Raw genomic sequence first — 14,205 nt, 5'->3', positions numbered from 1 at the left:
CCCTAATTTATTGCTTTTCATTGTTTCAACCAAAAATATATTGTCAAATGTAGAATAACTTAAAAAAAAAAAGTATTCTACCATGAGACACTTGTTTAAAGCTCTAAGGAATTTAGAACCAGGCCTTAAGGTTGTTCTACTGCGAAGTGAGCACTAGACTCTACCCCGCCCATTTTACTGTACTAGGGATCTCATCTTACATACACCATTCATTCCTAAGTATACTTAGAGCACTGTCTGACATAATTTAGCTGCAGAGATGAATAACCAAGGAGTAACCTATGCAGAACTGAAGGTAGCCAAGAACTCAAAGAGGCAGCAAATAAAACCTAAGGGCACTAAAAGTTCCATTTCAATAACTGAGCAGGAAATAACCTATGCAGAATCAAATCTTCAAAATGCTTATCAGAATCTTCGAGGGAATGACAAGAACTACCACTGCAAAGGTAAAGCATTTAATAGTCACATGATGGAACTGTTCTAGGATATGCAGTTGGAGTACAGAGGTTGGAGAAAGAGTAGGGGATAAGTTCACGTATTTTTCATTTTGAGGAACAGAACTTAAAGTTGGAGATGGGATTCTAATGTGAAATTGGAGGACTACTTTTATTCTGGCATTGCTGTAATTTGTAGTCTTTGATCAACAACTCATGAAGCGTTATATATGCTGAAAATGCAAAGGTATATTCTGAGAGAAAGATTATAGTGGTAGAAATGGGCTTGGGGTCCAAGTTTATATATATAACTCCCTGTTTATGTGGGTTCTCTTGTTTGTAAACTTTCTAAACAACTGTCACCATCACTCTTTTCTCAGTGTTTCCTTTTCTTTCCCTGCAGATTTACCATCACCTCCAGAGAAGCTCATTGCTGGGGTTCTGGGAATCATCTGCCTTGTTTTGATGTCCAGTGTGGTAACAATGATAGTTTTTACTCCCTGTAAGTAGATTTTTGAAAAATTGTAAGGGAACTTTACACTTTAATGATGGTCAGTGCCTCTAAACACTTCATAATATTATGGAATGGGCATCTCATTAAAATGTATGCATTTAGACTAAATGTGGAATGGTTATTCTGAATTTGTCAAAAGTATACAACACAATAATTACAGAGAGTATGTATATGTATATTCTGATTTCGTAACTCAAAAGCATGCTTTAGGATATTGAAAGATCTTACTGAGAAATACAAATTAATTCTTGAGATTGGTTAAAACAAATACTATAAGAGATGGTGATCTGTTCCTTTAGGCTTTTGAAATATTTTTTCAACCAAATCTTCATTACTTAATTTTTCTTGGTAAAATCAATTTTATTCCAGATTATTCTAATCCTAAGCAATAAACCAAATTTCAACTCAGAAACTACAATCATTATGATTTATTTAGATCAATATTAACTTTTATAATGATTAATTTTGTAGCTACTGCAATACGGGAGCAGAATAACTCCTCTCCGATAAAAAGGCTCCAGAAAGGTACATAATGATTTTCAAAGTTCTGATATAAATACAGTTTGTATTTTGTCTCTATCTTAGGCTAGTGAAAATAAGAATAGATTTTGGGGTTGAACATAAATTACAAAATATGGCAACAAATATTCATAAATAATGATTATAGGAGAGTGTTTCTCCCTATGCAACAATATGATCACCATACCCACTGTTGCCACTGGCTCAAATTTCCTCCCTCTGTAATATGATAAGAGACAAATAATTTTGCTATTCTAAAACAGAGGTTTCATTTCTTGATTTTCAGGACATGTAAAGAGTGGCTATTTCTGTGTGTTTGCTTTATACGGAGACATAAATTGGGGGGTGAGAGACTGACACTTCTGTGAATGTATGAGTGTGGTTTGTTTTATATGCACCAGCCTTGAGGGTGCATAGATGTGTTTTATATATATACACACATATATATTTATACCTATGCATATATGTAAGTTAGTTTTCATTTTTTTTAATTCAAATTGTTTTTAGATAATAATTCACAATCTTTCTTCAGAATGTCATGCTGGTCATTGTCCAAAACAGTGGTTTACATGTTCCAACAATTGCTATTGTATTCATTTGGAAAAAAAAACATGGAATGAGAGTGTGACGGCCTGTGCTGCTAAGAACTCTACTCTGCTTTATATAGATAATGAAGAAGAAATGGTAAGATACTAAATGTTGCAAACACTTTGTTAAAGGCTTGATTCAGTCAATATTATATTTGCTAGGATTCACTTGTGGTTTTGTACATATTTGCAGTTTGTTTAAGGCCTATTAATGTTCCATTAAACAACAGAATACAACTTTATGATATTCTATTTATATTTTTATACCATTAATACACGTTTGATAATTTCCAGTTCTTGCTTTTCATAAAAAAAAATGTTTCTACAAATGCTATTATTTTCTACAATAAACTGTGCTATTTAATTTTACAATATATAAAGGAAAATAAACATATCATGATTTTGCATATTGATCACAATATGTATAGAACCATGTAATTGCATATCAGATCGTGGAATAGAAGTTTCCACTTCATAGCAGCCCCACTCCTCTGTATTCTCTCATCACTTCTCCACCCTTCGTTTATACCCACTGTCCTGACTTTTGATATTATAGAATCTCTTTGCTTGGTTGTTGTTTTTTTTTTTTTTTTTTGTGGTACGCGGGCCTCTCACTGTTGTGGCCTCTCCCATTGCGGAGCACAGGCTCTGGACGCGCAGGCTCAGCGGCCATGGCTCACGGGCCCAGCCGCTCCGTGGCATGTGGGATCTTCCCGGACCGGGGCACGAACCCGTGTCCCCTGCATCGGCAGGCGGACTCTCAACCACTGCGCCACCAGAAAAGCCCCTCTTTGCTTGTTTTTGAACTTCATATACATGGAATCATAGAGTATGCATTTCTCTTCTTGTCTCCTCTTACCCCCATATGCTATTTTTGCAATTCATCCATATTATTGCATTTATGTGTAGTTTGTAAATTTCCACTGCTCATTATGTAAATATAACATTTAAAATCCAATGTACCCAATGTCTCTGGTTACAGATGGCGTCTTATGCCCTCAGATATAAAGAGGCTTCCTGGGTTCAGTACTTTTAGTCATGGGATCCCCTTCGCTGGTCCCACCTCCACCCCTACCCCCCAACTCTGGTATCTCTCGGTGGAGGGGGAGGAGAAGCCCTTGCTCTGGCTGCTTCTTGTTAGCAGGTGTCCTGCTGGATCACCTTGTAAGGCTCACCTGGTGTCGCCCACAGGATTCCCCTCAACACCAAGGAGGAATGGCTAGGCTGGGTGTTGGGAAGCAGCAGGCCTAGGTCACTTTCTTTGGTTGGGTGGTGGATATAAGATGCCCCTAATAGTTGTTCCTTAACCCCAGGGTCGCAAACCATTTCGCCTTTCTCTTTCCACCTTTCAGAGTTCTCCTTGACTTGTGTCTTTCATTAGTTCCAGTGTTTACAGTTGTACTTAACTGGGCGCAGCTGAGAGAAATGAGTCTCTGACTCCTTCTCTGGTCCCTTGGATTCTAGCAACACAGAAACAGAGTGATTGGGGGTTGATCTAGTCAAAGAACGGTGTGAGCCCCAGGAAACCAAATCTTTGGCTTTCGTGTCACTTATTTTCTCAATTTCATTCCCTTAATTTCCTTCTAAAACCGAAACTCTGAGAAACATAGAGGAGAAATCCATTGATATGGTCACAGTATCCTGAGAAATGGATGTCACAGAATCTAAAATCTTATTTAAAGCCTTGCTGTGTTAGTTTTGACAACATGGGTAACAGTTGAATTACATGAATCAGAATTTTCCTTATTAACCTAAGAAAAACAGTGAAACTGCTAAGCATAACTGTTTGAGTTAATTTTACATCAAAAGTACTGACCTTGGTTAATGTATTTGGCAATATTAAAACTTTGAACTTTAATATATTTTTAGTGTTAGATGAGACTCTTAACACTCATTTTGTTCAGAAAACTAAGGATCCTATGAAAGAACACACTACTTGCCTTTGAAAAATTAATAAAAATCTTTCATGACGACTATTTAAGTGAAAATTCTTTATTTTTGGCTAGAAATTCCTGATGTCCCTATCAATTATGTCATGGATTTCAGTCTTTCGTAAAGGCCGTGATCATCCATGGATGTGGCTAAATGGTTCAACTTCCAAACTAAAGTAAGTTTTTAAAAATAATACTGTATAGAGGAGGAAAAGATTAAAAATTTTAAGAATAATATTAAAACATTTGTTTTAGTTGAATTATAGAAAGATGAAGGAGGATGTTGAAAGTTAATAAAATGTTGATATAGTTATTAAAGAATGGGCTCCTCAATAGCCCATTTCCCTAATAACAAGCTCTTACTAAAATTATATTAAAATATCATTACCCATTTTCAAAATAGCTTTTATTACAGTGACATGGAAAATGCTATTGTTTCATGAGTTGTCCTCATATGATATAACAGAATTGTGCTTTTTTTTCCATTACAGTATAACAGACCGATCACCTGCTGAACATAACTGTGCTCTGCTCTATTCAGATGGCATTAAATCAGACAGTTGTGAGCTTCCACATACATATAATTGCAAGGATCAGCTCGAGAAAACGTGAGTTTGGATGCTGTTGAGTAACTTTAACTTTTATGAAATGGAAATAATATTATGATTGTATAAATTTTAAAATGAATTATATTGAAATATAATATGCGCACCAAAAAGTATAGATATCGTTACTTTTGTGTCTGGCTTTTTTTACTCTACATTATTTTTATGGCCTTCAACCTTTGTAAAAGATCGCATGTTGTGTGAGTCCATTTATATGAAATATCAAGAAGAGGGAAACCTATTCTAGAGGCAGAGAGTGGATTGTTGGTTACCAAGGGCTGAGCAGAGGTAGGATTGGAAAATGACTGCTAATGGTTACTATGTTTCTTCTGGGGGCGATGAAAACGTCTAGAGTTTGTTACTGTTGATGGTTGTAAACTCTGTGAATATACTAAAGAAAAAAAATCACTGATTTATACACTTTAAGTGGATAAATTTCATGCCATGTAAATTACACCTCAATAAAGCTGTTTTTAAAAAAAATCCTGGAATTATGTTTGGGATTGCATTTAATCTTCAAAGTAATTTGTAAAGATAGTCATCTTTACAATATTGGCTCTTCCAGGCAATATCATGCTTTATCTCTCTATGAATTAGGTTTTCTTTAAATTCTCCCTATTATATTTTGTATTTTTCTATATTGAGTTCTTAAAGATACATTGGTATTTCACTCTCATGCTTTTGTAAATGACATCCTTATTTGAAAATTTTTAGTAAGTTTTGCTGCTGTAAACAGTAATACAATGAGGTTTACATATTGGTCTTATAGCCAATGATTTCTCTGACTTTATGTATTAATTCTGTCATTTCAAATATATAGTCTTCTGGATTTTTATATAACAGCTCTTGCATTTGTAAATAATCACACTTTATTTCTTCTTTCCAGATGCAATTTTTTTTCTTGACTTATTTTTATAGGCTAGGATTTTATTTTCAATGTCGAATAGAAGGTACAGTAAAGGTTCTATATGTATCCTTTTCTATTTTCGAGGAAAAGCTTTCAGTATTTCATCAATATGAGATTCATCTTAAGGTTTTTTTCATCATAAGTTTCTCATATGAAAACAGTTCCATAATATTCTCATTTTTCAAACAAATTTTATAATCAATTGACGTTACATTTGTATTGTTTTTCCATCAGTTGGAATGATAAACGTTTTCTCTGTATAATGATTATGAAGTAAATTACCTTTATTTCTTTCATATGTTAAACCAGTCTTGCATTTTGAAGTAAAATCACAATGATCATGTGTTGTCCTTTTTTAAAAAATCAATGCATATATTATATCTAGGTCAAGCTGAAGTTTTTCTTTATCTGTGTTCCCAAAGAAATTTGACTGAGTTTTCATTTACGTTATGTACTTGACAAGTTGTTACCAAGGCTATTTTTAGGAAGCATTTCCTTTTCTTTTACCTGGACCTTTGTGAAAGAGTACTGCTACGTTTTCAAGTGTTATTATTCACTACTAGTGCCATCTGAGCTTCTAGAACTTTTTTGTGGGAAGGTTTATATAACGAACTCAATTTCTTTACAATATGTGTTAGGTTTACTCAGGTTTCTATTTTTTGTGATGCATTTTGGTAATTTTCAATGTAGGATTTTTCTATTTTTTATAGATACTAAAATGTTTTCATAATATTGCTTTTTTTATCTGTAAAAACCACATGGTATCCCCATATTTATTATAGACATAAAAGACTTGTTTCTTCTCAAATTTTTTTTTTTTTGGCCACACCGCATGGCTTGTGGGCTCTTAGTTCCCTGACCAAGGAATGAACCCGGAGCCTCGGCAGTGAGAGCGTGGTGTCTTAACCACTGAACCATCAGGGATTCCCTCTCCTCACCTTTCTTTCAGCAGTCTTTTATCAATTTTATTAAATGTTTTCAATGAGAATACATTTGGCCTTGTTCCTCTCTATTGTAATTTTGTTCTTTGTCTTGATTTTGTACTATTTATTGTTTTCTTCCTTCTACTTCATTTGGTTTTAATTTCACCTAAATTTAGCTTTTCCATTTTTAGTTTCTTGTGATGCATGCTTGGATTTCTGCTTTGTTTTGTTTTATTTAGTTTGTAAGGTAAGCATTTAAGGCAATCAATACTTCACAAGACAGACATTTGGTTTTATATTTTCCTTGTAATTCTTATAAAAATTTTGAACGTTCATTGTGGTCATTTCTATGGTCCATCTGTTACTTAGACATTTATTACTGAATTTAACACCATATAAGGATTTTCAAAGTTTTAGTTATTGACTTCTGCATATAGTAAAGAGCATTCTGTTTGGTTAGAGAACTTTCTGTGAAGCTAGAAATATTCCACATCTTTGTTAAAAGTGGCTGGTGTGAAAGAGGAACCAATATTAAAATATTATTTTTTTAACTAATTAAAATTGAATGCCCACATTTCAAGTGCCCACTTGCCAAACTTGCCTAGCGGCTACTGCAGTGACACCACTTCTATATTTTTATATGAATATGCTTGGAAATATGATTTATAGTGTATTTTTTGAAAATTTCTATGTACAAAAATATGAATAGTCCATACTAGTATATAGTATGTGTTCTACATATATGTATTGATGAGTTGTCTAGTTTAAATCTTTCTTTAGCCTTACTGATATCTGCTTGTTTGTAAGCAGTGAGAGAGAATCGTTTAAATCTCTATTTGTAATAGTTCACTTTTTTCAAACTTATGTTGAACTTGTATTATTAAGTACATAAAGATTTTTTAGAAAACATTGCTAATAGTTTAGATACTCTATCTATCATTATGAAACATGCTTCATCATTTCCAATACGGCTCTTGCCTTTTATTATAACAGTATACTAACTATAGCAATTTTCTACTGGCTTGTGTTGCATGGTATATTTTTCATCTTTTTACTTTCCTCTTTCTTTAGGCTTTTGTTAAAGGAGTTTCTCATTAAGATAGTGAACAGTTATTTTAAATATTCTTAGAATTTAAATTGGAAGTTACTCTATATTTAACATAATTTTTAAATTATTCTAAGATATATTTACATATATTATTTATATATAAGTATGTATTGTATGTATATATAATTAATTAAGTATAATATAGTTATCCTTAATCAGAGATGAATGCTACCATTTCTTTGAACTCCACTTCTTTTGTTGTTTTCTTTTTATCTTTCACAATAACTATTTTAACTATTTTAACTATCCTCTGTTGTCAGTTTAATGTTTTAAATATTATGTTATTAGTGCCCCACATTTTACAGCATAAATTCTTAACTCAGTAAAGTCTAACAAATTAATACCTTTACCCTTTCTCGAAAAGTGAAAAGACATAACTACCTTCTACCTTTATTTACTGCTTATGCCGTATTTGCTCCCTTGAATTCGAATACAAATATATATTTTAAAATTTGAAACTTTATTGTTAATATTTTGTCGACTCGATATCCATTAAATATATCCACATAATTCTTACAACTCTTCTTTCCCTTCTGCATATCCAGGTTTTCACCTAGAATAAGGGTTTCTTTTTTTATATATACACCTTTATTGGAGTATAATTGATTCACAATGCTGTGTTAGTTTTGTTGTACAACAAAGCGAATCAGCCATATGCATACATATATCCCCATATCCCCTCCCTCTAGAGCCTCCCTCCCACCTTCCCTATCCCACCCCTCTAGGTGGTCGCAAAACACGGAGCTGATGTTCCTGTGTTATGCAGCTATATCCCACTAGCTATTTTACATTTGGTAGTGTATATATGTCAATACTTCTCTCATTTTGCCCCAGCTTCCCCTCCCAACCCTGTGTCCTCAAGTCCATTCTCTATGTCTGTGTCTTTATTCCTGGCCCGCTGCTAGGTTCATCAGTACCATTTTTTAAAAAATTCCATACATATGTGTTAGCATATGGTATTTGTTTTTCTCTTTCTGACAGTTCATTCTGTATGACAGACTCTAGGTCCATCCACCACATACAAATAACTCAATTTCGTTTCTTTTTAGGGCTGAGTAATATTCCATTGTATGTGTATGCAACATCTTCTTTATCCATTCATCTGTCAATGGACACGTAGGTTGCTTCCATGTCCTGGCTATTGTAAATAGGGCTGCAATGAACATTGTATGAACAATGTATATTTGCATTGTTATATCTTCTTGATGAATAACTCTTTTATCATTATATGCAATGACTTTCTTTAGCTCTTGTTACCATTTTTGTTTAAATTCTATTTTGTTTGTTATAAGTATCACTACCCCTTCTTTATTTTGGTTTCCAATTCTGTGGAATATCGTTTTTCATCCCTTCACTTTTAGCCTAAGTGAATCCTCAAAGCTGAAGTGAGTCCCTATACGTATATATGTAGTTGGGTCTCAGTTTTCTTATCCATCCAGTCACTCTATGCCTTTTGGTTGGAGAATTCAATCCATTTACATTTAAGGTAATTATTAACAGGCAGGCACTTACTTAAGCCATTTTATTGTTTTCTGGATGCTTTGTAGTTTCCTTGTTCTTTTCTCTTTCTCTTGCTGCATTTGTTTGTGAATTGATAATTTCCCATAGTGGTATGTTTTGATTCTCTTCTCTTTATTTTTTTGTGAATCTATCATAGGTTTTCACTTTGTGGTTACCATCAGGCTTAAATAATACATGATATAGATATAACAATCTATTTTATGCTGATAACAACTTCAGTTGCAAACCAAACCTTACCTTTTTACTCACTCTTTTTATGTTTTTCATATCACAAAAAGGTAATTTTTTTATATTGTGTGTTTAAAAACAAATTATTTTTGCTATAGTTATTTCTAATATTCTTTTCCTTTAACCTTTATACTATTTCAGTATTAGAGTATTCTGGATTTGACCTTGACCAATGTCCTGTATATTTTCTATGTTCTCATGTTACTAATTAGCATCCTTTCATTTGAGGTTAAAGAACCCCTTTCAGCATTTCTCATAAGACAGGTCTAGTGATGATGAATTTCCTCAGCTTTTGTTTGTTTTTTTGAGAAGATCTTTATCTTTCAATTCTGAAGGACAAATTTGCCAGGTTGAATATTCTTGCTTGGCAGTTTTTTTCCCCGGCACTATCCCACTCTCTCCTGGTTTGTAAGGTTTTGCTTGGAAATCTCATAGCCCTCTAGGAGTTCCCCTGTAAGTTACTATCTTCTTTTTCTCCCGCTGGTTTTAAGACTATCTCTTTGTCCTTGATTTCTTTTTACAGTTTTATTATAATGTGTCTTGGAGAGAATCTCTTTAAGTTGATTTTGATTGGTGACTCAGTAGCTTCATAAATGTGGGTATCAAAATCTCTCAGCAGACTTGGGAAGTTCTCACCATTATTTTTTCAAAATAACTTTCCACCCCCTTGTCCCTCTCTCCTCCTGGAACTCCAGTAGTCTGCAAGTTGGTTCTTTTGATGATATGCCATATATCATATAGGCTTTATTCACTTTTTTAGTTGGTCTTTCTTTGTTCTCCTCTGACTGGATAATTTCAAAGGTCTTGTCTTCTAGTTTACAGATTCTTTCTTCTGCTTGATCCATTTGGTGTTGATGCTTCCATTATATTTTTGTTTCATCTATTGTATTCTTCAATTCTGTTTAGTTCTTTTTACGATTTGTATCACTTTGCTAACCTTATCATTTTTCATTTATTGTTTTCCTTACAGTGTTGAATTATTTTTCTTTTTTTCTTCTAGCTTGTTGAGCTTCCCTGAAACAGCTATTTTGAATTCTTTATTGGTTAATTCATAGATTTCCATGTCTTTGGGGTTGGTTGCTGGAAAATTACTGTGATCCTTTGGTGGTGACATTTTTCATGCTTCTTGAAGTTTTCTATTGCTGTCTTTGTATTTGAAGTAGTAGCCACCTTCTCCTGTTATTCACTGACCTCAGGAGAGAATTACCTTCCATCAAAACTGCTAGTGATTCTGAGGCTTTTTAGAACATTTTATGGATGCCCCTGCTCCACACTTTGTGCTCCCTCTTGTGGCAAAAGTTTTAAGTTTGTATACCTTATCTTAATTTTGCAATGAACCAGGCTGGGTGCTGAAAGCCTTTCTTTTGTTTTCACAAACATGATGTTAAAGTTCATGTTTGTGGTCTCTTGTTGGCCTTCAGATTCAGACTAGGTTTCTGCACATGCTCACTAGCCATCTGCCAAAGCTCACTCTCTATGCTACAGTTGGGAGTGCCCACAGGGAGGCAACTACAGGGTGTGGGTGTTTTGAGGTGAGGTGAGCTTATTACTGAGGGTACCTGTGGGCCAGTTGGGCGGATCCAAGTGGCTCATAGGCAGGTTTCCTGATGGAGCCAGTGACACAGTTAGTAGGATCTGCATCCTTTTAATGCCCTTTTAGAGTCCTATTTGCTGCTATCTTAGACTCTTCTCAGCCCCCCAGTTATACATATGATTCAGTGCCCTGGGTGAGGCATGAGAGAAATCAGCCTCTTTGGCAGCCTCCCATATAGCTGAGAAGGCCGGGTGCTCACTCACACTCTCTTACTTTTCCTAGTGGAAAAAACATGGGCCAAGAAGGTCTCTCTTGGCCCTAAAACTGTGTTTCCATGGAGGAAGGGTAACGTAGGTAAAGTCAGGTTGCTCCTCTTATCTTCTCTAATGCATCCAATCTCATATTCTTTGCTCCAGTGGTGTGGTGGAACTTCTTCTCTGGAAGCCTGGACCTCCACAAGGGTTCTTTTGTCTGTGAGTGATTGTCTAAGACATTGTTTTCCAGAGGTTCCCTGAAAGAGGGAGGAACTGGAGCTGGTTCACAGGCAACTGCAGGGTCCACAGATGGGACTGAGTTCTGTATCACTCAATTTCAAATCATATAAAGTGGAAAACACCAAGAATAGTCAAAACAGTGTGGGTGAAGAGCATGAAGAATATATTTTGTCATTAGTCCGAGGAACCGAACCAAATTCTGGAAAAAAAAAAATAGTCTATGAATATATTGAACAATAAATACGTGGTTGCAGAGGTAATATTACAGATCCTAAGAAAAGAATAGATTATTCAATAAAGGTGATGGAAAAAATCATTTCCCTGTGGAAAAGTATTGAATATCAGAGATCTAATTATGAAAGACGTCCTCACAAGTTTAACAGAAAATACAGCTGCAAACTTCAAAACCTTTGGTGAAGGATACACTTCTCAATCAAATTTCCAAAAATCCAAATCATAAATGCAAACGATGCTATAAAGTAATAATTAAATAAGTAAATTTATTATCTGGACAGTAAAATATATTATTAAGATTGGAAAGATACACCCAGACTAGCACAGATTATACAATCAGTGAGTGGTTTGCTGGATCGGGCTCATAGCTAATCAAAAGAGATTATTGTTAAAATTTCAGGAATTTTGAAAACAAGCTGTTAAACACAATCATTACTAAAATTCAATTATATAAATATAAATATTGTAAATCATACTAACAATAAAAGTAATAAATACTCAAAACTCATTTTTAGTTATTTTGCTAAATTTACTATACTTATGAAGTTATTTGCATCTATCATATCTGGTTGTTGAAATACTGTACAATGTTGTACTACTATAAATCTCTTCCCTTCTCAATTCTGCATTCAGTGGTATCAGGTTAGTAGCTTTAAATTTGATTATGGTCAGAGTACTTACACAAATAAAATTGGCAAACTCTACCAATGAGATCTTCCCCACCACCATAGAGTGGGTTTTTAAACATTTACTAATTTACACTGGGTGCACTTAACAATAGATTTCTATCTAGAATATACAAAGAACTTATGTAAGTCCATAAAAAGGCAACCGATTCAACATAAAATATGTGAAAAGACAATTCACAGAGAATTAGACCTGAATATTCCTTAATGATACTATTATAAAAGTTAAATGTAAGTAATTATCATGCAAAGGCAAACCAAGACATCCTAACAAAATTTTGTATTCACGATATTAGAAATATGAAAAGATTGTAGATTCCAAATCATGGATATGGTGTAAAAAAATGGAAGTTCTCATGTACTTCTGCTTGGGGTGAAAGTAATAACAAGTTTTGAAAAGCAATTTGTCAATATTTGTGAAGTTTTGAATATACTTATACTAGTACCCCAAAACTGGTAAGTACATAGTCTAGAAGAAACACTCCTGTAAATATGGTTAAGGAAAGATATTGAAGAACATTCAAGACAGAATTTTGAGTGATAATAAAAATGAAAAACAGGAAGAATCTGAATATCCTTAGAAAAGAAAATAGGTGAAAATATTGTCCTATATTCATAGAATAGACTATATTTTATGAAGAAAGTGAATAAAATAGCACAATATTGAGTATATCAATATTAAGGGAGGTCAAAAATACAAATTTGAGCCAATATAAATAATTCTAAAAATACACATTATACATTGTTTATGTCCTTTTTAAAAATACATGCAAGACATAGCCGTATGTATTAGATATAAATAAATAGGTAATAGGGATCCTCTAAAGGGAAAAGAGGGAATTAAATTATGAATGAGCAGATAAAAATTTTACATCTATTCATAATATATTTCCTAAGCTTGATAGTGGGTACATTAGTGTTTGTCATATTATTCTTTAAGCAAAAATTATTATCAATAAGGCAATTTAGAAATGTTTCAGAATATTTATATAAACTTAGAGCAACAGAAGACTTTGTAGGCAACCCAGTACACCCCCTAATCAATAAATAAAAGACTAGAAATATTTATCTACGTAACATAACAATTATGTCAAATAAATAATGGAAAATATATAAAACTCATAACTAATGTTTGATGAGCACTTATTATGTACCATACATTATTTTATGTGCTAAAGATACATCAGTGAAGGAGACAAACTTCCTGTCCTTTCATATTTTATATTCTGGTGAGGAAGAAATATAAAAAGCAAAATAAACAGGTTAGAATAAATGATACAAGTAAAAATAAGTTACATTAAGAAATAAAACATATTAATAGTGTGTTCAGGAAAAGAAACTCTAGAAGATAACATTTGACAGAAGTTAAACGAAATAATGAACTTATCTGGGCAAATAAAATTCATATCTGTCGGAGCAGAAAGGCCAAAGAAATAAACGGTGTTGGTGAGGAACAATAAAAAGAACAATGAGTCTAAAGAGAGAGAAAGAAGATGAAGAATAGGTCAAGAGAGAAGAAAAGTTGATATGGACCTAGTGCTTGACCACTTCTGAGTATTAAAAAAACAGAAATGAGGTACACATTTTTGCAAGTACTTTTTAGATGGTTTTCATTCTTTTGACTGCATCACTCTGCTGAGACTGAAAATGTGAGTCATTGCTCTTAAAGATACAAGCATATATGTCTTTAATAATCTAAAACAACATCTAATTACAAGGAAATATTTGGCTTTCTGGTTTGTAATCACATCGGGAACCACCACTCAAACCCTGTTTTAGTGTAATAGTGATTATTCCTATTAACCTTGAGAACACATCACGTTTGAAAATTTCTTTTTTAACTTGTCTTCTTGACATTTCTTATTAAGAGAAAATTCTGTAAACCACAGAGTATTTTTTAAACAAACTGTCTAACATTAAAGATATTTAGAAAGTAAAACTTCGTGTTTTGAATCATAAAACTAAGGCCCATGAGGTCCA

At 33.5% G+C, this 14,205-nt stretch overlaps 1 protein-coding gene across 1 annotated transcript; it reads left to right on the top strand.

The window, feature by feature from the left end:
- Positions 1–232: 232 nt before the first annotated feature.
- On the top strand, positions 233–5,054 carry LOC137201627 (NKG2-A/NKG2-B type II integral membrane protein-like). The gene is made up of 6 exons (XM_067695684.1): positions 233–446; positions 838–936; positions 1,420–1,473; positions 2,000–2,151; positions 4,061–4,161; positions 4,477–5,054. Exons 1-6 carry the CDS (start codon positions 260–262, stop codon positions 4,595–4,597), a joined length of 714 nt encoding a protein of 237 aa, XP_067551785.1. The 5' UTR covers positions 233–259; the 3' UTR covers positions 4,598–5,054.
- The last annotated feature ends 9,151 nt before the right edge of the window (positions 5,055–14,205 follow it).

The sequence above is a fragment of the Pseudorca crassidens genome, chromosome 11 (assembly GCF_039906515.1).
Source record: "Pseudorca crassidens isolate mPseCra1 chromosome 11, mPseCra1.hap1, whole genome shotgun sequence".
Lineage (NCBI taxonomy): Eukaryota > Metazoa > Chordata > Mammalia > Artiodactyla > Delphinidae > Pseudorca > Pseudorca crassidens.
Note: the sequence above shows the minus strand (reverse complement) of the source record. Positions and strands in the feature narration are given on the sequence as shown.

What these genes read in the sequence shown, in the direction of transcription:
- LOC137201627 (XM_067695684.1), top strand. Translation starts at nt 260, where the DNA reads ATGAATAACCAAGGAGTAACCTATGCAGAACTGAAGGTAGCCAAGAAC. An exon ending in AATGATAGTTTTTACTCCCT is followed by an intron (nt 937 to 1,419) that starts GTAAGTAGATTT and finishes TTAATTTTGTAG; the next exon opens with CTACTGCAATACGGGAGCAG. An exon ending in GATAAAAAGGCTCCAGAAAG is followed by an intron (nt 1,474 to 1,999) that starts GTACATAATGAT and finishes ATCTTTCTTCAG; the next exon opens with AATGTCATGCTGGTCATTGT.